Source organism: Camelus dromedarius, chromosome 11 (genome assembly GCF_036321535.1).
Source record: "Camelus dromedarius isolate mCamDro1 chromosome 11, mCamDro1.pat, whole genome shotgun sequence".
Lineage (NCBI taxonomy): Eukaryota > Metazoa > Chordata > Mammalia > Artiodactyla > Camelidae > Camelus > Camelus dromedarius.
The window spans coordinates 581420-604334 of record NC_087446.1 but is presented as its reverse complement, the minus strand read 5'-3'; the positions used below and the strand labels follow the sequence as shown (position 1 = coordinate 604334).

Here is a 22915-nt window from a genome sequence, read left to right as displayed (position 1 = left end):
CTCAGAAAACTAGCAGACAGAGCACCCTCAACTTAATAAAGAACACCTGCCAAAGCCACACCTAACCACACAGTGGTACGTGAAAGGCTCAGCCCTTTCCCCTCGTGGGAAGGAGGCAAGGATGCAAAGCACTTTATGAAGCCCCGCCCACCCACTGGATGCCCCGCCCACCAGCGGGGCCCCTCACACCGGGCATGACGTCACTCCCACACTGCACCTCTCCTCGCTTGCTGGCGCACTAACGGTCGCCAACGGCCAACCACCGTCGGCTAACAGTCTTGGCCAGCGCGACGACGCCATTGGCCAAGCTCGACGGGGAGCAGGCGCAGGCGCGGGCGCAGCAACCCCATTGGCCGAGGGCGGCGGGAGCGGCCTGCCGCGTGCGGGCGCCTCAGCGGGGTGCGGAGGGCTTGGTGGCGGCGCGGAGGCGGCGGCGGGGCAATGTTGCGTCTCGCGGCCAAGCTGGTGGCCTTCTTCTGGAGGAGGGCGGACCGTCCCGAGAACGCGGCGGGGCCGCCGGGGCCCGAGCTCGCGGAAGGTGCCTTGCAGGGTGGGCGGGGCCGCGCGCGGCTGCCCCCCGAGGCCGCCCGGCCAGGAGGGAGACCTGGCAGCCGAGCGGGCGCAGGCGGCCCAAGGCCGGCCCGTTCCTCCGGACCTAGTGGCAGCTGCCGCGGCCCCGAGGCCGGGTCACTGCGCCCGAGGGGTGGGAGAGGCGGGCCGAGCGGTCCTGACGAGACGGAGTTGGGAAAAGGCCGGCGTCGCCTTCTGCTTGTTTCCGCGCGGATCATGGCGCGTGTCTTTTCCACGGTCTTCCCTTCTTCCCTGCGTAACTTAAGCAGGCCTTCTAACGGTGCCGTAGCACCCTGCATGATTTTGCACATTCGCCTTTTGGGGGGCCAGTGCCACGTTGGGCCCTTCCTTCTTGTTTTCACTCTGTGTCTTTGTGTACCGGGAGCAGCCCGGCGGGACGTCCCTCTGCGTCTTCCCGTGTCATGTGTCGTCAGTATTGCCTGTTGCTTTGCGCTTAGAAAGCTCGGGAAAATATAAGCCCCGCTGTCTTAAACTGTCCTAGACTCTCCTGGAATCAGGCTTCTCTTTTCTTGAAATTGTTTTTGAAGTCATCTTCCTGGAGTCCAGGCCGTACTTCTGACTCTGGCAGTGCCCATCCCTGGCACCCACAGTTACACGATTACCCAGCGTCGTTAAAGCTTCTTTAGGAAGCTAACTTTGCAACTGGAGAGAGTCTCCTCATACATCCAGGTCTTGTCTGTAAAACATGGCCTTTCAACAGCAGTTGGAGTTCCAGCCTGGCCTTCAACTGGCTTCCGTGGCTGGGCGATGACCTGCCACCTCAGGCTTCTTCTGTGTCTGAGAGGTTGCAGACAAGGTGTAGGGAGGACTCACGGTGGGGGTTACAGCCAGAGTCGCTGAATGGGTTAGGCAGGCCTTGCTCCACGCTGGGCTTGCTCCGCAGGCCCAGAGTCTTCCGCACCTCATTGGTGGGATAATGCAGGCTCTCCTGACACCGCTGCTGCTGTTGGTGGTTCTATTACAATGGTGTGCAGTAGCCACGCCCCGGCTGCTGATGGAGTGTGACACTGGTGCGTGGCTCCCTAACCTGTGCTGCTTCTGCCCTGTGACCCTGTCTTGGGCAGAGACGGTAACTGCTTCCGTTTCACAGATGAGCACAGGCAAGGAGTGGTTGAAGACACGCTGCGCCAATGGCAGTGGGAGAGCTGGCATTCAAACCTAGGAACCCGGGCCAGCTGGCTCTGGGCTCACAGCCCTCCCCGCTGAGCCCGCTGCCTGGGCCCCCGGAGGAACCTGCCCCCTGAGCCCTGCTTCCTGACAACTCTGCTCTCCAGGGCGGATGCTCCAGCCCATAGGCTCCTAGCCCTGCACGTGCCATCCTCCACTTTCTCTGAGGGGCTCTACTGTAGTGTGTGCTTGCTTTGTGGTCAACATAACCTCTCTGTTTACCCGTCTCAGGTGACACCAAGTTGAAAACCGTCCAGGGTGTCGTGACAAGGTACTGCAGCGATTATGGCATGATCGATGACTTGATCTACTTCTCCAGTGAGGCTGTGACTAGCAAAGTTCTTCTAAACGTTGGACAGGAAGTTATTGCGGTTGTGGAAGAAAATAAAGTGTCGAATGGACTGAAAGCGATCCGGGTAAGGCCTGAGTTCATTCAGAAGTCTCCCTACCCCACGGGCTTCATGCTGCCGTCCCCCTGTTGAGTTATCCTCTCAGAGACAACCTCTGGTTTTATGCCACGGAGAAAAACTCTGTTACCATTTCTATATCTGTCCTTCTAGTCTTTTAAACAGTTATTGTTAAAAATGGTAATTATTGGACCCTTTGTCATCCAGTTAGCAAACATAATTAGTGGGCTCTATTGTTCAGCAGCTTTTTCATTAAGAAAATAGTGTTTTGTACTCTAATTTCTTGGAAGTAGAACTGTTAGTCAAAGGGTATGCACACTTGACATTTCAATGATTATCAACAAATTATCTTTCTATAACATTGTAATAATTATACTTTCAGGAGCAGGAGGAGAGACTGCCTATCACCCAGTGTTGGCAAGGATGCAGATATTATCGATCTTTGAAATCTTTGCCAATCTAATACGTGAAAAATGATCTTGTAATTTTAATTTGCATGTAAGCTTTAAAGTACATTAAGTTTTCACATTTTTTCTGTGTGTTATTTTCATGTCCTTTATGCATTCTTTTCATTGGAGTCAGTTTTTTTTAAATTAAGCTTTGTATATTATGGAAGTTAGAGCTTTTTATGGAAAACTATATGAAACTATTGCAGATACTTCCCCCAAGACCATCTTTTGACTTTGTTTTGTCGTTTTATTCCACATAGTTAAACGTGTCTGTCTCTCCCACGTGGCTTTTTGGGCCTTATGAGAATCCTTAGGGAGGCTTACACCGCTTCTCATTACAGACGTGCATCCAGGTTTTCCTCTGAAAATTGCTTACTGACATTTAAGTATGTAAGCTACCTGGGTTTATTGGCTGTACAGATGGAAAGAAGAAACCAGATATTTCTTTCTGAGTAGTCTGCTTTTTTCCTAATAAGTAGAAAGATTTGATTCTCATACAGCGGAATCCCACATGCCCAGGACCCTGCCTGGACCCTGTTGATTCTTATGCCTGCACCCGGGCCCCAGGGGCACAGTTGTGTCCACAGGCAGCGCTGGTTTCCCTCTTACTGTTCTTTGTGGATGAGGTTCTCTGGCCTCTCCACTCACTCTGCGTAAGGTTAGAGTCGTTCTGCTGTGTCTCCTCCTGGCCTCACACCCTGCTGGCCAGCACTGAGTTTGCGGATCCATTTAGGCAGGTGACATGTGGATCACATTCAGTCTTCTCCAGCTGCAAACTGGCCACTTACATAAGCCTTCCTTCAGGTTCTTTTGTAGGTCAGTAGTTTTCACTTAGGTTCTGCAAATTCTTTTTTAAGTTTATTTTCAAGAATTTTAACATTTTTGTTCCATTATCAATATAATTTTGCTTTATATTTCCTTTTTTAAAAATTGAAGTATAGTAGTTTACAATGTTGCATCAATTTCTGGTGTACAGCATAATGTTTCAGTTATATATATATGCAAGTATTCCTATTCATGTTCTTTTTTTATTATAGGTTACTACAAGATACTGAATACAGTTCCCTGATAGTTGTGGAATCAGCTCATTTGCCCACCCTCTGGATTTATTTGCTTATTTTTTATTTAGCTTTTTTGTTCTTGTAAAATATAATATAACAATATAAAATTTACCACTTGAACCATTTTTAATTTTTACTGCCGTCCGGTGGCATTAAATGTGTTCATGTTGTTGTACACCCACACCGCTGTCTATTTTCACAACTTTTTCATCATCTCAAAGACAAACTCTGTATTCATCAAATAGTAATTCGCAGTTCGACTTTCTGTCTCTGTAAATTTGACTGCTCTCAATTCCTCACGTAAGTGGAGTCATACAGTATTGCTCCTTTTATGTCTGTCTTACGGACTTACCATAGTATCTTCAAGGCATATCCACGTAACGTGTATCAGAACTTCGTTCTGTTCATGGCTAGATAATATTCCATTGCATGTATAGACTGCATTTGATTTCTCCACTCATCTGTTGATGGACACTTGGGTTGTTTCTGCCTTTCGGCTGTTGTGGGTCATGCTGCTGTGAGCAAGTACCTTTTTGGGTCCTGGTTTTCAGTTCTTTTGGGTCTGTACCTTGGAGTGGAATTGTGGGGCTAAATATACTTATATAAATTTATATAGAGATATATAGCCCTATATTTAACTTTCTGAGGAACTGCCAGATTTTCCCCAGTGGTTGTACCATTTTACATTCCCACCAGCAGCTCAAGGCTTCCAGTTTCTCCACATCTCAGCAATGCGAGTTATTTTGCATTTTTTGACAGTAGCCACCCTAGTGGATGTGAGGTGGTGTCTTACTGTGCTTTGATTTGCATTTCCCTAAGGATTAGTGGTCTTGAGCATCTTGTCATGTGCTTGTTGGTCACTTACCCGTCTTCTTTGGAGAAATGTCTATTCAGTTCCTTTGCCTACATTTTTTTATTGAAGTATGGTGGATTTACAGTGGTGTGTTAGTTTCTGGTATGCAACATAGTGATTCAGTTACAGATATAAATTCTTTTCCATATTCGTTTTCATTATAGCTTATTACAAGCTGTTGAAAACAGTTCCCTTCGCTTATATTTTGATCAGGCTGTTTATTTTCTCGTTGAGTTGTAGAAGTTTGTTATATGTTCTGGATATTAATCCCTTACCAGATACGTGATTCACAAATATTTCCTCGCATGCTCTGGGTTGTCTTTTCACTTCTTCTTGATAGTATCCTTTGATGCACAGAAGTTTTAAACTTTGAAGTCCAGTTTATCTTTTTTTAAGCCTGTGCCTTTGATGTCACACTTTAGAAAATCGTTGACTAATCCAAGATTGTGAAGATTTTCACCTGTGCTTTCTTCTAATAATTTTATAATTTTAGCTCTTAAATTTAAGTCTTTGACCCATTTTGAGTTAATTTTTGAATATGGTATTGGCTGAGGGTTTGACTTCATTCTTTTGCATATTGAGATCCACTTTTTCCAGAACCATGTTTTGAGAAGGCTGTACAACAGGGAAATAAAAACCTTTTCCCCATTGAATGGTCTTGGCACCTTTGTTGAAAATCATTTGACTATATATGTGAAGGTTTATTTCTGGTTTCTTTATTCTGTTTCATTGGCATTTTGTCTGTCTTTACACTCTTTTGATTACTACAGCTTTGTAGTAAGTTCTAAATCAAAAAGTGTGAGTCCTAAGTAACAAACGTTGGTGAGGGTGTGGAGAAAAGGGAGCCCTTGTGCGCTGTGAGTGGGAATATAAACTGGTGCAGCCACTGTGGAAAACGGTGTGGAGGTCTCTCAGAAACCTAAAAATAGAGCTACCATATGACCCAGCAATTCCACTCCTGGGTATATATCTGAAAAAAACAAAACCACTAATTCAAAAAGATACACACACACAATATTCATAACAGCATTATTTACAGTCTCTAAGATACAGAAGCAGCCTAAGTGTTCATCAACAGATGAATGGAAAAGAAAATGTGGCATATATTTACAGTGGAATACTACTCAGCCATAAAAAGAATGAAATTTTGCATTTGCAGCCACTTGGATGGACTTGGAAGGCATTATGCTAAGTGAAAGAAGTCAGACAGAGAGACTGTGTATAATGTCACTTACATGTGGATTCTTAAAAAGTACAACACACTAGGGAATATAAAAAAAGAAGTAGACTTATGGAGAACAAACGAGTGGTTACCAGTGAGGAGAGGGAAGGGGTGAGGGGGAACATGGGTAGGGGATTAAGAGGTATAAACTATTAGGTATAAAATAAGCTACAAGGATATATTGTACAACATGGGGAATAGAGCCAGTATTTTATAATAACCATAAATGGAGTATTACCATTAAAAATTGTGAATCACTGTATTTTACACTTACAATTTATATAATGTTATACATGAACTATACATCAATTTGAAAAAGAATGATGGTGAATTCATAGGCATTTTTTATATGTTGACTTTGTTTCCTGCAAACTTGCTAAATGCACTTATTAATTCGGGTAGCTTTTATTATAAATTCTGTAGCATTTTCTACATAGAAAATTGTTTTGTCTGCAAATAAAGCTAGGTGTGCTTCCCCCCTCAAAAAAAAATGTGAGTCCTCCAACTTTGCTCTTCTTTTTCAAGACTGTTTCAGCTGTTTTAGGGTCCCTTGAGATTCCATATGAGTTTTAGGATTGGGTTTTTCTATCTCTGTAAATCATCACTGGGATTTTAGTGGAGACTGCATTGAATCCAAAGATTGCTTGGATAATAATGATGTCTTGATGTTAATCCATGAACATGGGATGTGTTTCCATTTATTTGTCTTCTCTAACTTGTTTCAGCCACATTTTGTAGTTTTCAGTATACAAGTCTTCCACCTCATTCATTAAATTTATTCCTAAGTATTTTAGTCTTTTTGATGCTATCGTAGATGGAATTGTTTTCTCAGTTTACTTTTTTGGATTGTTCATTGAAAGTGTACAAAAATACAGTTGATTTTTGTGTGTTGATTTTGTATCCTGGAACTTTGCTGAATTCATTTATTAGTTCTAACAGGTTTTGTGTGTGTGTGTGTGTGAATTCTTTTAGCATTTTCTATATATAAGATCATGCCATCTGAAAATAGATGAGTTTACTTCTTCCTTTCCAGTTTGGATATTCCAATTTGTATACATTTAAATTTTCTTTTTCTTGCCTAACTGCTCCGACGAGGACTTCCAGTGTTATTTTGAACAGAAGTGGTGAGAGCAGGCATCCTTGCCTTGTTCCTGATCCTAAGGGGAAAGCTTTCAGTCTCACCACTGAGTGTGATGTGTGCTGTGGGTTTTTCATACATGGCCTTTATCCTGTTGAGGAAGTTCCCTTTTTTTTCCTAGTTGATTGAATGTTTTTATCATGAAAGGCTGTTGAGTTTTGTCAGATACCTTTTCTGCATCAACTAAAATGATTGTATGTAAATTTTTCCTTCATTCTATCAATGTGGTGCATCGTATTGATTGATTTTCACATGTTGAGCCTTTGCGTTATGGAGTAAACCTCCTTGTTCGTGATGTGGAACCCCTGGACTACACAGCTGCGTTTGGTTTGCCAGTATTTCGTTGAGAGTTTTTGCATCAGTGTTCACAAAGGGCATCGGCTGGTAGTTTGCATTTCTTTTTTTTTAATTGTGTTTAATTATTTTGTTTTGGTAGGGGGCAGGTAATTAGGTCTGTTTATTTTTAGGGGAGGTACTGTGGATGGAACTCAGGACCTCGTGCAGGCTAAGCATGCGCTCTACCACTTGAGCTACACCCTCCCCGCCAGTTTGTGTTTCTTGTAGTCCTCTGCTTATGTCTTAAGTAGCAGTTTGTCTGCCTTGCAGGTAGAAGCTGTCTCGGATAAATGGGAAGATGACAGCAAAAACCACAGCCCAGGGCTGTCCGACTCCAGCCCCCGGGTGCTGATTGGATGCGTGACCTCACTGAGGAATGGCGCTGGCTACATCAGCCAGACCACATACTTCTCCCGGGAGAGCGTTTGTGAAGGTGCGCTGGGCGGGTCTCCGCCTCACATTTCAAATTAGGTTTTGTGGGTTTTAAAAATGTCCATGGTTAGATTTGAGATGGCTGTGCGCATCCTCAAAAGGGCCACACCTGGGGTCACAGCTGGGTGCGCTTCATCTGTGAGGAGCCTTGGGCGGAGCAAAGGCTCCTGGCGCGGGGTGGACGAGCCGCCCTTTGTCGTGTGTCCATTTGTTGGGTGCAGCCACGAAGTTCTGGGTCATTGTCCCTTTCTCATAATTAGTACTACTAATCTAAAACAATAGTGTTATACAGAGGTCTTATTATTTTTTAAGTACTTCAGATGTTTTAAAACAGGAGTTGGGGATAATCTTGTATGTTTCCAAGAGTACAGGTCCATTTTTAATTGCATTTATTTTTAGCTGATCGAAGATTTTGTTTTTATACCTAAAGGAACACTTTGTCAGCAACACTTACTGAGTTTGACTGAACAACTGTGTATTGTGTGCTTGCTGTCTGCAGTGGTGGGTGGGGGCGGGGCAGGGGGAGACCGAGATGCGTGAGCCCAGTGCTGCCCACTGCGGGGAACCAGACCTAGACGTGCTCTGTCTTCCGGCAGGGCTTAGAAGGGCTGCCTGGGGGCGGTGCTGGCACGGGTGCCAGCTGCACAGCCTGCTGGGCTGCATGTGCAGAAAGGGGTTGGAGCAGGCTTCTCTGCCACCCTGACAGCCAGGAGCCCAGGTACAGGAGGGCTGTCACCGTGAGCTCGGCCCACCGGCCAGCTTGCTGTCTTACGTTTCTTGGATGTAAAAGCCAGGACTCTGACCTTGACCACTAATCCTGGGAGTTCCCAGGATGAGAATGACACATGGCTGTAGCAGGGTGTCACTCCCGGACACAGCTGGAATGTGCAGAAGGCCCACCCTGAGGACAGGCACCCGCAGCACAGGAGGAGGGCTCTCCCAGCGCGGCCCAGTCCTCTCCAGCCCTTAGAGTTGCATTGTTCAAAACCTATTTGCAAAACTAAAATTCCTTCTAGAAAAAAGAAAAATGATACCTGGGTACATTGAAGCATTTTAAAAGAGTTTAATATTGATTATTCAGTTATTCTTGGTACATAAAACAATCTAATTTCTTAGCATCCCTAATCCCACGTCACTGGTATTGTTCTGAAGAACGTACATTTTTCAATATGATCTTACTTTCATTTTTTCATACAGTGGCCTTGAAAGCTGCATTTTATGGTTAATGAAGTTGTAACTGTAGGCGCCTTTGATTGGCACTCCCTGTACACTACAGTATAATATTTTTAATTGAGGAAATACTAGTTTGTGTGTGGGTGGTTTCCTGTCTTTACTGATGAGCTTTTCCATTTCATAATTTTCTCGTTTCTAGTGTGGCCTTTTCTCTTCTTCCTAGAGAAGTTCCTTTAGTGTTTCTTGTACAGCTGGTTTGCTGCAACTGAATTCTTTTAGCTTTTGCTTAGATATCTGTGAAGCTTTTGATTTGTCGAATCTGAACAAGAGCCTTGCTGGGTAGAGTGTTCTTGGCTGCTATTCCTTTCCATCACTTTAAATATGTGGTGCCCTCCCTTCTGGCCTGCAGCGTTTCTGCTGAAGAATCAGCTGATAACTTTATGGGAGTCCCCTGTATGCTATTTGCCACTTTTCTCCTGCTGCTTTTAGTCGAGGAAGTACTAGTAAGCTCAGAGCAAATTTTGCCAAGTGTAGATATTCACAAGTCTGTGTTTTTTCCCAGATTTGTATAACTGAAATGTGTAACTTTTTCAGCCCAAATGTTTTCTCTTTTTTTTTTTTTGCCTGTGAGTACAGAGGTGTTAAATATTTTCATAAACTAAAACCTATCAAATAAATCATCTCTGTGATTTTTCTTTCCTAGAAATTTGTTTTTTTGGAATCTTACACCAAACTTGGAGGCTGTAAATTTGTAGGCCTTGTCAATTTCATGCATTCCATCACTGAGTATCAGTTTATCCAACTAAACGTAAGGGCATGAGGGCCTCCCTGAAAGGCTCCTCACACAGATGGGCCGATGTCGAGTCCCATCCTAGGAGCTGAGCTTTGAGCCACGTCCACGCGCAGGGTCTCCTTGCTCCGCCGCCTCCGTTGCTTTTGTGGGGGAGTCAGGGTCACTGTTGCTGTATTTTCAATAACTGCAATTCACAAAAGGCTTCAAAGCTGAACATTTTTTGCTTCCACATCTACTGAATACAACGATTAAATATTTCCAACTGATTTTGAACAAAATGTAACCAAAATTTAGAGGTCTTGCTTAAAAACATGTAAAGGCACACCATTGCTGATTTACAGAGTGCTTCTTCAAAGGTTCAAATGTTTGTGAAATTCAGACAGCGGGGCCGCCAAGAAAACCAGGCTGCCAGGTCCTGTGGTTTTCTTTGTTTTGCCACAGTCTTGTAGTTGGGTCACCTTTGTGCACCAGTCTGTTTTGACCGCTGCGGTGGCGGCCTGCTGGAGGCACAGCGTGCAGAGGCAGACAGGACTGGTCTGCTCTGCAGCTCCCAGTGTGTCCGCCCCACAGGTTCCCGGCACCATACGCAGGGGTCTTGTTTTATTATGGTGCTTTGTTCCAGCAAAACTTGTGTTCATGTAAAATTATGTGAAAACCTGATTTTATCTTCAGTGTTGGATTTTTAACTGATTTGTAGCATTCACAATAACTTCAGATATTTCTCCTTCAACAGAATAATCTTCCAGAATCTTTGAGTCCATGATTCTGATGGAGGGGAAAAATCCAACTGGTTTTTGAATTTGCTTCACTATTTTTCTCTCTAAAGTAACTGATTCACTTTAGAAGAACTATTGCTTCACTTCTTTTTTTTTTTTTTTTAGGTGATTTTTGATTAGTTTATTTCTTTTTTTTAAACATTTTTTTTGAGTTATAGTCATTTTACAATGTTGTGTCAAGTTCCGGTGTAGAGCACAATTTTTCAGTTATACATGAGCATGCATATATTCATTGTCATGTTATTTTTTCACTGTGAGCTACCACCAGATCTTGTATATATTTCCCTGTGCTATACCATATAATCTTGTTTATCTATTCTACATATGCCTGTCAGTATCTACAAATTTTGAACTCCCAGTCTGTCCCTTCCCACCCCCTCCTTGGTAACCACAAGTTTGTATTCTATGTCTATGAGTCTGTTTCTGTTTTGTATTTATGTTCTTTTTTTTTTTTTTAGATTCCACATATGAGCAATCTCATATGGTATTTTTCTTTCTCTTTCTGGCTTACTTCACTTAGGATGACATTCTCCAGGAACATCCATGTTGCTGCAAATGGCGTTATGTTGTCATTTTATGGCTGAATAGTATTCCATTGTGTAAATATACCACATCTTCTTTATCCAGTCATCCGTTGGTGGACATTTAGGCTGTTTCCATGTCTTGGCTATTGTAAATAGTACTGCTATGAACACGGGTGCAGGTGTCATCCTGCAGTAGGGTTCCTTCTGGATATATGCCCCGGAGCAGGATTCCTGGGTCATATGGTAAGTCTATTCCTAGTCTTTTGAGGAATCTCCATACTGTTTTCCACAGTGGCTGCACCAAACTGCATTCCCACCAGCAGTGTAGGAGGGTTCCCTTTTCTCCACAGCCTCTCCAGCATTTGTCACTTGTGGATTTTTGAATGATGGCCATTCTGACTGGTGTGAGGTGATCCGTCATCATAGTTTTGATTTGCATTTCTCTGATAATTAGTGATATTGAGCATTTTTTCATGTTCCTATTGATCATTTGTATTTCTTCCTTGGAGAATTGCTTGTTTAGGTCTTCTGCCCATTTTTGGATTGGGTTGTTTGTTTTTTTCTTATTAAGTCATATGAGCTGCTTATATATTCTGGAGATCAAGCCTTTGTTGGTTTCATGTGCAAAAATTTTCTCCCATTCCGTAGGTTGTCGTTTTGTTTTACTTATGGTTTCCTTTGCTGTGCAGAAGCTCATAAGTTTCATTAGGTCCCATTTGTTTATTCTTGCTTTTGTTTCTTCTAGGAGAAAATTTTTGAGATGTACGTCAGATAATGTTTTGCCTATATTTTCCTCTAGAAGGTTTATTGTATCTTGTCTTATGTTTAAGTCTTTGATCCATTTTGAGTTTATTTTTGTGTGTGGTGTAAGGGAGTGTTCTAGCTTCATTGCTTTACATGCTGCTGTCCAGTTTTCCCAACACCATTTGCTGAAGAGACTGTCTTTATTCCATTGTATATTCTTGCCTCCTTTGTCGAAGATTAGTAGACCAAAAGTTTGTGGGTTCATTTCCTGGCTCTCTGTTCTGTTCCATTGGCCTATATGTCTGTTTTTGTACCAATATCATGCTGTCTTGATGGCTGTAGCTCTGTAGTATTGTCTGAAGCCTTGGAGAGTTATTCCTCCAGCCTCTTTCTTTTTCTTCAGTAATGCTTTGGCAATTTTAGGTCTTTTGTGATTCCGTGTAAATTTTATTATGATTTGTTCTAGTTCTGTGAACTATGTCCTGGGTAATTTGATAGGGATTGCATTAAATATTGCTTCACTTCTTATGTGTGTCTGGGAGGGTTTAGAATAAAAGATTAGCAAAATTGTGTCAGACAGTTACCTGGTAAATGAAGCCATGGTTTACACAACGTGTTAATGCACCTTCAGGGCTTGTTGAGTTGTGCTCTGGGCACGTCCTCCGAGCACACAGACTGACCTCGCGTCCAGCGCTTCCAGAGGCCTGTCTCCTGGTTCTGCCCTGCGGTGTTGCCAGTGTGGCCTGTGCATAGCAGTGGACGCCGTGCGTGTTATGGGCTGTTGTGTGCTCGTCACCAGCTCTCCTGAGAAGCAAACTCAGTATTTAATTATGCACATTTGATTTTTGAGCTTATTGCTGCCAGAAATGTTTATTGTAAAGTAACAGAAAGGTTATAACTAGTTATAGCTTTACAGCAGGTACTACAGCCCACCTGTTCAGGCCACACTCTCCCTGTTGGTGTCAGGACTGCTCAGCCACATCACCTCACCCAGCCTGCAGGTTCCTAGTGTTCCCGCCCAGGCAACCCTGCATGTCCCTGACAGGGCGGGGGACTCGCTCCATGGCTGGAAGGAGCTGACATGGAAGCAGGGCACCCCTTCTCCCCCTAGACTGGAGGAGGGGAGAGGAAAGAGGGGAGGTTGCAGTTGTTCATAATACTTTGTTGCTGTGTTTGTTTGTTTGTTTGTTTTAATGAAAAGCATGGGGAGGATTGAACCCAGGTGGGATCCTGAGACTCTGCTGGAACCAGGTGTATCCAGGCCTGACCTCAGACCTCTCTGAGGACCCTGCCCTCACCTTGTGGGCTGGAGGGTCAGGCTGTGCAAAGGTTGGTCTGTAATAGCCTCTGCTCTCTCCGAGCAGGGTAAATGGAGAAGAGAATTAGGTTGATAAGCTGGTTTCTGACAGGCGGGAACAGAGAGCTCCTTCCTTAACTGTTCACGTGTATGTCAGCACAGTATAACTTCGGAGTGAATTGCACATTTTGAGGTTACAACATTACCAAGTAACTCAGCCTGGTTTCCCTGCCTTGGAGGTTTTGAGCCCTGCAAGGGAGACTGGGTGGAGGCCGAGTACTGGATCCGGCCGGGCACATGGAGCAGCGAGGCCGTATCGGTGAAGCCGCTGAGGTACAAGCGCGTGGACAGGGTAGGTGCCAACCCTCCTCATCCCTGGCTCTCCTGGGTGTGCCAGGAAGTCAGGAGAACTGAGGTTCCATCTCAGCTGGAGGAGACCCTGTCCTCTTACTGGGAGTGCTGCCTCCCTGCGGGGAGGCACACAGTAAAGCTGTGGGGACAGGTCTGCACAGGTGTCACGATGCCCTGGGTGTTGGGGGCGAGCGCGGGGAGACGCAGGCTCTGAGCACAGGTGTCACGATGCCCTGGGTGTTGGGAGCGAGCGCGGGGAGACGCTGGCTCTGAGCCTGCTGTCACCACTGCTGTGGGCCCAGAGAGGGGCCAGGAGAGGAGGGAATTGAGTCTGCGGGAGAGGGGAGGTGTGCGCAGCCTGAGGTGCCCCCTGCCCCTGGGACCCAGTGCTGTGGGCCAGCTCAGCAGGCGTCGGTTCCGGCGGGCCCCATCCACATGTGGTAACTGGCTCCTGGGCACCCTGCGGACAGGTCTGCGTGTCCAGCCTCTGTGGAAGAAATGGGGTGATCGACGACTGCATCTTTTTCACCTTGGACTCCCTAAAACTTCCAGAAGGATATGTGCCTCGGAGACACGACTTGGTCAGTGCAGTGGTGGTGGAGAGCAGCCAGTCGTGCTACGTGTGGCGGGCGCTGTGCCTGACCCCTGTGCACAGGCGGTGAGGAGACTGGCTGGGCAGGGCTGGGCGGATCCGGGGCTGCATGTCGTAAGACAGAGTAATGGCGGGCTGTGTGTGGTCTTCATGGCTAAGTGAAGGCCGAGTTAAAAGTTGCCTCGTTCCTTAATCTCATGGTAATGATCTTCGTACTTTGGTGGGTTTATGCCTTCTGTTACTCCTTCCCCCGTTGGCATTTGTTAGAACACACCGCACGGTAGGTGCTGAATTTGCCATCTCCGCTCCTGTGCCCCCTCCCGCCCCCGCGCTCTGGGGCTAAGCGGCAGCCCTGCCCCGCCTCCCGCTCCCTTCTCTGCCTGCTTTTCCCCCTTGGCCCTTATCTCCAGTGAGCTTGTTACACGGTTTTCAGATTGTTCTGTTTTTGAGCTGATCTCCTCACTAGAGTGAGTTCTGGGTCGCACCTACCGAGTGCCTGGCCCGCGTCCCCAAGCCACGGGGGTGTGTGCGGTTCTGCTGGGAGCAGAGCGGCGGGAAGTGCCCCACGATGCAATGGGTGAATGAGCCTGTCCCTTCTTGGCTGTGATAAGTGTCTGCAGAAGGGCCACCAGGCCCGGGGCTACCGGGCTGGAGAGGCGCCGGCGCACGTGGTGGACAGAGGAGGCCAGGGGGAGCGGGCGTGGGAGGGCCGTGTGTGTGACAGCAGGGACTTGCAGGGAGCTGACTGCGAAGGGGTCACTTGTGTGGTCGAGGAGTCGCTGTGTGTGTGTGAACAGCAGCTAGTTTCTGAGTGGGGCTGCAGCCCGGGGTGGGGAGGTGGGGAGCACCAGGGGGCAGTGGGGTGAGCTTCTCGGTGGCACCATCAGGAAGGTAGAGGGGCTTCTCCACGGAGGGTGGAATCACCTCATTTTCTGAAGAGAAAAGTTCTCATTTAATTGTTTTCAAATACTTTGTAGCAACAACTCTTTCCAAATGAAAGCTTAGCAGTGGGTCCCTGATGAACACCCCCCACCTCCAGCAGCCTGGGAGGGACGGGGAAGAGGACAGTGGGACGAGGGGCCCCGGGGCATCTGGAGAACCTGCAGCTGGTGGAGCCCAGCATCAGGCCCCCTGGTCCCCGGTGTCACCACTGTGTCCCTCCGCTTCTGCTCCCGAGTTCTGAGTGTTGTCGCTCCATGGTCACCTCTCTGGGACTTCGCTCCTTGTCTCCGGCCTGAGGGGGGAGGCTGGCGGCGCCTCAGACGCGCAGCCTGACGCTGCTACGCTCCCTCCAGGGACTTCTCCGCCCCCGAGGAGGCCGCCGGGGAGGCCTGTGGAGCCCTCTTAAAAAACAAAGGTGACGTCGAGGTCACAAGGATGACAAATTTTGGAACAATGAAAGAAGGAGGATGTAAAAGTATGGTAATCTGTATAGAGTAAGTTTGCCACTCAAATAAAATTGCTCATTAGTTTACATGGGTTTTAAACTGTAATTTAAGAATTTTTATAAGATCAACTTTATTTTTCCTACATGTATCTATTTAGGTTTTCCACCCGGAAATACCCTTTTAACTTGCACTCATAAAAGTATTTCTCGTTGCCTTTCACTAATTAGATTGAATTCTGAGTTTTATAGTAACTGAATGTTTTAGCTTTAGAAATCTGTGTTCACAACTAATTCTCTTTTTCCAGGAATAAAGGAGACGTCCCTCAGTACTTAGTCTGTTGCAAACTGGCTGGCTGGGACAAAGCTAAACAGTTCAGATTTCAGATGCTGGATAAAACTCAGAGGTGCTCCATGGTGTCTCTTGTTTCTCTTCCTGAGGAGGAGAAGAACTTTTCAGATGAAACTATTAACTCATTAGACAGCTGCAGAAAAACCGACACCTGTCAGACATTGGAGAGCAGCCTGGGGAACAGCAGAGCAGTCTCTCCAGGTAGACGCTTCACTGTTCCCATGACATCAGCCTCCGGAGCCTGGCAGGTCGGGCGCCGGTGCAGCTGCTCTCTGGGGCCCTGGGCAGGCGAGTGGCAGTAATTTCTCTGCAGTCCCTTTGATCTGGACCCTTCTCTGATACCCGGGGTAAAACAGCTTGAGAAACACCGGAAGTGCTTCAGACAAGCGCTTCCCAGGAATGATTCCAGATTGGGGAGGGGCTGCCTACTGTCCCCTTACTCGTTGGCCGTCCACCGTCTGTGGTTTTGTGTCTGTGTGTGTGGCGGTCTCTGTGTGATGCTTATGTCCACCATCCTGCCACCCCTGGGAAAGGAAACATGTTTACCTTTGGTCTAATTTTAAATTCAAATTTCATCTCCCAGATGACTGTGTCTGTAAAGGAGGAAGCGGAGAAAAGGAAAAGTGTGCATCAAGGAAACAGGTGACAGAGCCTGAGCCCGGCAGGCTCATCCCTCCAGGCGGACAAACCCTGGTTGTGATCATATGTGAAGCGAAGTACGTGGCTGGAGGATGTGGAGGGACTTTACTGTGGGGACAGCTGGACACTTGTCTTTTTAGGTTTCATGTGTGGTGTTCTAGGTTGAATGTTACAAAAAGTATTCATAACTATTTTGATGGGCCGAAACTGTAAGAAAAAGCATTGCTGGAGATGGTGGCTTGAGTGTGCGTGCACATCAAGGCCCTGCTGCCCTGCCTGGACTCCGGACTGGCCGGGAGGACGGCGCAGGCAGGGCTCCCCCAGCCCTTCTACTCCCTTGGCTCAGCCTGAGACCTCCTCGCCCCTCCCTCCGCCTCCACCTGGGCAGCCAGGCAAGACACGGGATCCCGAGCCCTTGCGGGTCCTTCCTTTCTTCGGCCTCCTCCCCGTGTCCAGGCTCCCCGCCTGGTGGTCACCCATCAGCGAGCACTCGGGCTGCAGCCCTTAGTCCCTCCCTCATCTCACGTGCACCTGCTCATCCTCGACTTGTCAAACAGTGGGTCTGGTTAGATCCACGCCTTGCCTCGGGCTGGTGGTGATCCGTGAGCACAGGGCAGTCCTGCGCCAGCAGCTTGTGACGCAGCTCCTGTAGGCCATCTGTAACCCGTGGTGGTGACAGTGGTGGTGCAGGGGGCGGTGAGGAGGCCAAGCGCCGGGTGTGCAGTGGAGCTGGGACCCTGGCAACAGCAGAAACTGGGCAGGAGGCAGAGTGAAAGTCGTGTCTTCTTGGTCACATGACACAATTCTGATTTAAACTGGGGAATACTGGAAATGTTTTTCCTGTTCTTAAGTCTGAGAATTACAGAGAAGACCATTTTAGGTGCTTGATTTTTATCTTGGGAAAATGCTACATTGCTTACGTCCCCTTTTTCCCTGAGAAGATTATCAAAAGCGAAGGAGGACGGTGGTTCGGTAGCTGTGTGATTGTCCTCATGTGAGTGAAGGGGAGTGTGTGGGACCCGCTGTCTTATTGGTGACAGCCGTGTTTGGTTTGTCCAGGAACTCCGGCCGCTGCAAGGAGCTCCTTCTGCTTTGCTTCTCAAATTTCATAATCGGGCGATTCCTTGAAGTGACCGTCGTGAGTGAGGAGGAGTCATTGATAGCGGTCCGAGAACCGTTTTCATGGAAAAAGTCAAAAAGTTCCCAAGCATTAGCTTCTACAAAAACTACAGTTGTTGTGACCACGCAGAAAAGGTACCGTGGGCGGAGGGGACAGGCCAGCCGGCTCTCGGGCCAGCAGTGTGAGGGATCTGTGTGGCTGCTTTGCTGTTGGAGGGAGACGGGCGTCCCCTGTTCCACCATTGTTCTGGGGTCACGCTGGGAGGAGAGGGTGGGGGACAGGCACTGTGGAGAGGACTGCAGCGCCCCCTAGTCTCGGGGTGATCTCCCACAGCAGGATGCCATTTGACGCTTGCCCTCAGCTCCTGCCACCTCTCATGTTCCCACAGCCTAGCCAGCCCATCTCCCGAGACGTCCTGTGTCCCACATGGGCACCCGGAGGCGTCGATCTGCAGCAGTCAGTGAGACATGGCTGGTGTGACTGCGAGCCGTTCACAGCACCTGAGTTATCTTGTTGAGCGCTAACTCAACAAGCTTGGCTGCTTGAAGTCCATTTGAAGATGTAGCATCTTTGAAAAATGAAATTAAGAAGGAAAAAATCTGCTAGTAACATATGGCTGGGGGCTTGGGGATGACCCGGCCTTTAACTGGGGCGTGGTCTGGAGAATGTGTGGCATGTCCATATTTTCTTGTCTGCAGCTATGAAACCCAAAATCTGAACAGCAGATTTTGTTTTTTTAAGCTTACCAAAAACTCTGATCTCTGGGGCTGAGGGGATGTTTGGTGATAGCACCCTGTGTCTTGTGGACACTTACCCTCAGGCTGTAACTGATGGCTTTGAGCGCTGCCCAGAACCCCCTCGGGTGATGTGTGCCACTTCTCCAACAGTGGAAAGTCCTGGATTTCAGATCACACCTTACCCAGAAGCAACTGAAGATAAGGTACTATGACTGGTGCTGATTTGTGGGCTGAAGGAAGAATCTCCCAGCAGAGTATTGTGTGGCTGTTAACCTTGGGGTTGAACTGTTGTTTGAATCCCAGCACTGCGGATGGGAAGCTGTGTGACTTCGGCCAGTTCCTCAGTCCCTCTGAGCTTTAGTCTCATTTGTAAAGTGGTAGCCACCCCCCCTCGTGTGGCTGTGAAGATTAAATGTGCGGTTTCTGGCACAGGTGGTCAGTAGTGACCAGTCGATAGTATCAGTCGTTGGTCATGTGAGCAGTGGTCAGACGTGTCCTAGGACTGGAACCTGGAACACGGGAGCAAGAGGCCGCTGCGGCCTGCGGGCAGCAGGGTCCAGGTGGTTGGGCTCCAGTTATGGGAGCTTTTACGAACCTCTGGCTGTCACTTAGTGGTGCACTAAGCAGCCTTCTTGCTCTGCTTCGGCTTTACTAGAGGAGTGAAATAAGCCAAGAGCACAGGTGTTTTAATTCTCTAGTTAGTTACTTCCCTTTGAATGTTAATGTATCGTTACCATACGGAAACGTCCGTGAAACAGGACATTTGTTTTCCGCTGTCAGAACAGTGACCCAGAGTGCCTGTCCTCCTTGGCTTGGCATCCTTGGAACTGCCAGTGTCTGCACCTGCTCAGCCCCATCAGCAGACAGGCTGCCTCAAGACCTGAGCCCACAGCTTCCCCAGGACCCAGGCCTCTCCACCAGTGTACCAGCACTAGTCCCGGAACCCCCGGGGCCCTGCAGCCCACCCCCCAGCAGGCCCGCACCAGCCCTGGGGCCCCATAGCCAGCAACTTTGTGACCGGCCCCACCCGCCAATGGCCAGCAGCCTCCACACAAGACAGGACCTGGCAACTAACCAGACCAGGGACCAGCCACGCCTACGAGACCACCCACGCAGCCCGCACAGCATAGAGCTCTGGTACTCAGAGCGGGGTGCACACTGCAGCCCAGAGGGTGCCTACAAAAGGCCACTTCTCCTAGATCAGGAACTGTAAGGAACCTACCAGATACAAAGAAATACAACCCAGCAAAAGAGTGGCAAAAAGGAGGTGACAGAGAAACATGTTGCAAATGAAGGAACAAGGTAAAACCCCAGAAGCACTCACTGAGTGAAGTGGAGGTAGGCAGTCTACCTGAGAAAGAGTTCAAAGTAATGGCCATAAAGACCAAAGAACTCAGGAGAATGGGTGGATACAGTGAGAAATGGGAAGTTTTTAACTGCGTTAAAAAATGTAAAGAAGAACTAAACAGACACGAAGACACAGTAGCTGAAGTGAACAATGCGCTAGAAGGGATCAGCGGTAGAGTCAGCGGCGCAGAGGGATGAGGCAGCTGGAAGACAGGGTAGCGGAAATCACTGGTGCTGAACGGATAAAGGACTGAAAAGAAGTGAAGACAGTGTAAGGGCCCTCAGGCACATCAGTGTACCAACACTCGCACTGTAAGTTCCCAGAAGGAGGAGAGAGGGAGGGAAAGGGCCAGAGAGCACATGTGACTTCCCTCCCCTGGGGAAGGGGACAGTCACACGGGTCCATGCGGCGCAAAGTCCCACACGGAGTCAACCCAGAGCTGCCCACACCAAGGCACACTATGATTAAAATGGCAAAAGTAAAGATAGAGAGTATTAAAAGCAGCGAGCTACATACAAAGGAGCACCCGTGAGGTTACAGTACAGCTGACTCTCCAGCAGACACCCTGCAGCTCGGAAGGGACGGCACGATGCCTTCATTCAGAGTGATGAAGGGGAACCTGCAGCCGAGGGTACCCACCTGGGAGGGTGCGTTTGGACTGATGGCGAGGTCTGAAGTTTTACAGACAAGCGGGAGGTAAAAGTTCCTTACCACCCAGCCAGCTTTACAAGAAATATTAGAAGAGCATCTCTAAGTGGGGAAAAGGCCATAACTAGAAACACGAAAATTACAAACGGGAAAAGCTGACCGGTAGAGGCGAGCACACAGTGAAAGCACTAGAGCCAGCGTGTGCAGAGCCGGTGCTGAGGTTAGAAGACGGAAGTGGTAGTCGTCTGTGTCCATAGCCAGCAGCTAAAGGATGCACAAAACAAGAGGATGTAAAATAAGAAATTATTACAAAACAGTCATCGTGAGGGAGGAGAGTAAAAGTGCGGGGCTGTTGACGTGTGCTTGAACTTGGGATCAGCAGCTTGACTGCACAGTGGATGGATAGCTGTGTGCGCTCAGCAGCTGTGATGTCTGTGTGGGGACAGATTGTGACAAGACATTGTGCTGATCGTTTTGAAATGCAGAGAAGTAGCCAGTCCCTGTGTTGTTTAACAGGAACTAACATCCTGTTGAAGGTCAGTTATACTTCACACACAGGTTCCGAGAAAAAGGGATCAGATTTGCAGTCACCTGGGATGGGGGAGGGGGAATTGGATGAAGGGGGTCAAAAGGCACAAAGTTCCAGTTGTAGGACAGGTGAGTACTGGGGTATGATGAGCAGCAGGTCGGGTGTAACTGTAGTGCTGCTGGGTGTCACGTGGGAGAGCTGCCCAGAGAGAGAGTCCTGGGAGCTCGCATCACAGGGAGAGCACTTTTCCTCACTTTTCAGTGACGCACCTGGTGAGATGACGGCTCACCAGCCCTACTGTGGCTGTCGTCTCGTGACGTGCGCAAGTCAGACCACGATGCTGCGCGCCTTAAACTTGCATCGTGCTGTGTGTCGGTCACATCTCAGTCAAACTGGAAGGAAAAACAGTAGTAAGAGTTGAGCTCATTGGAAGTTTAGAAACAGTGTTTTCAAGCTCACTGGTCCCTGGGGGTCGGTTCCTGGGGCGCTCAGCCCCGTTGTCCTGTTGCAGGCAAAGCAGCTCTACTCTCCTGCTCACGGAGATGCCGGGCAGGGCGAGCAGGCCCCAGAGCTGAGTCCCACTCTGCAGCCCACGGGCGGGGGCCCGCAGCTCACGTAGCAGCTGTTCTGGTGGCTGAACGTCAGTCTTTCTAAAATAGGGAAGGATGTTTAGGTGAAAACGTCTGGTATCAAATGCCTGGTGATTACAGGTTGTTTTTAATGTGTGATTTTCTTTTTAAGGAACTCAAGACGACAGCTTCCAAGTTTTCTCCCACAGTATCCTATTCCAGACAGACTGAAAAGGTGTGTGGAACAGAAAATCGACATCCTGACCTTCCAGCCACTGCTGGCTGAGGTAGGAGAGTGTCTGGTGCGGAAACTGGTGCTCCTCCAGAGGTGGTGCCCTCCTCACCCCCGGGCTCTGGGGCTGGGGCGGGGCGAAGAGGACGAGGGAAAGAAACCCTGTGCCGCCAGCCCAGCCCGTCTCCCAGACCTGTGGCCAAGCAACTCTGAGCCGCTGAGAGGGGGCCTGCGGCTGTGCAGGCCGACGGGGACCATCTTGCCCGCCCCCCGCCCAGCTACACTGTTGCCCCTCTCTTCTCAGGCCTGCTTGTGACGAGCTGAGGGAGCCCGCCTGCTGTTTCAGGTGGAGGCTGGAGCCAGGAGGGGGAGGGGACTGCTGGAGGGGGCACATCCACGCAGGGTCCGGGAAGGGAAAGGGTCTGTCTCTTTGGCGGTGAGGAGCTCGCTGCCCCTTCTTGAGGGTGGGGGGCATTTTCCGCAGGCTTTTGGGGTCCATGGGCTGAGGCTTGGCTGAGCAGAACGAGGGCCCTGGCCTGTGTGGCGTCAGGGTGAGAGGGAGGGAAGAGGCTGGGAAGTGGCGGGAGGAGACTTGTGGAGGATGGGGGCCCCTTGAGTGTGGAGAGATGGGGCATCAGGAGGAGAGGAAGAGGGTCTGGAGGGAAGCTGGGGCGGGGGGTGTCTTGCCCTGAACCCACAGAGCATGCCTGCCTGGGAGGCGCGGGGCCCTCTGTCTGCCATGCCAGGGAGTGACGCTGCCTGGACCGCGGGGAGGCTTCTTTGTCTCTGCTTGACGTGCGTGGTCTTTCCTCAGCCTTCGCGCTGCGTGTACCACAGATGCTGTCCTCGTGTACGGCTTCCATCACAGGGTCCTCTTCGGTCCTGTTTCTGCTGGTTGCTTTCTCCCTCATTGTGGGTTGCGGTTTCTGCTTATTTCCACGCCTGGTCATCTCTGTTCAGATGCCGGACGCCCTGCATTTCGCCCTGTTGGGTGTTGCATGTTTTTCTCTTCCTGAAAATGTTTCTGAGTTTTGTTTTGGATGCAGTTAAGTTACTTGGAAACAGTCAGATACATTCAAAGCTGGCTTTAAGGCTTTGTGAGGTGAGGCCAGAGTGGCTGTTAGGTTAGGGCTGCTGCATGCTGAACGCCCCTTTACCCTAGGCCTTTCCATTCGGGCCAGCGGGCCTGCGCTGCTCTCAGGCCTGTGGGTCTGAGGACTGTCCTCTGTGATCCAGTGGTTCTCAGCAGGTGGCACTCCCCCCGGGAGACGTTTTCAGTTGTCACGGCTGAGGGTGCTAACAGCCTCTGGAGCAGGGAGGCCAGGAGTGCTGCTAAACACCGTGCAGTGCCTGGGACAGCGGCCCGGGGGAGTGCCCATCTAGGGGCCCTGCCCTCGCCCCTTCCCGGGATGCTCTCCCACAGCTGGCCGACAGAGTTTCTTGTGTTTGCA

At 48.7% G+C, this 22915-nt stretch overlaps 1 protein-coding gene across 1 annotated transcript in view; it reads left to right on the top strand.

Moving 5' to 3' along the window:
* The first annotated feature begins 441 nt into the window (after positions 1 to 441).
* MOV10L1 (Mov10 like RNA helicase 1) overlaps positions 442 to 22915 on the top strand; it is a 39566-nt gene continuing 17092 nt past the window's right edge. Inside the window, exons 1-10 of the mRNA XM_064491342.1 lie at positions 442 to 538; positions 1990 to 2174; positions 7495 to 7657; positions 13203 to 13315; positions 13785 to 13972; positions 15202 to 15342; positions 15599 to 15843; positions 16226 to 16358; positions 17341 to 17535; positions 21405 to 21519. Of these exons, the coding sequence (XP_064347412.1) occupies positions 442 to 538; positions 1990 to 2174; positions 7495 to 7657; positions 13203 to 13315; positions 13785 to 13972; positions 15202 to 15342; positions 15599 to 15843; positions 16226 to 16358; positions 17341 to 17535; positions 21405 to 21519 (1575 nt within the window). The remainder of the gene's footprint in view (positions 539 to 1989; positions 2175 to 7494; positions 7658 to 13202; positions 13316 to 13784; positions 13973 to 15201; positions 15343 to 15598; positions 15844 to 16225; positions 16359 to 17340; positions 17536 to 21404; positions 21520 to 22915) is intronic.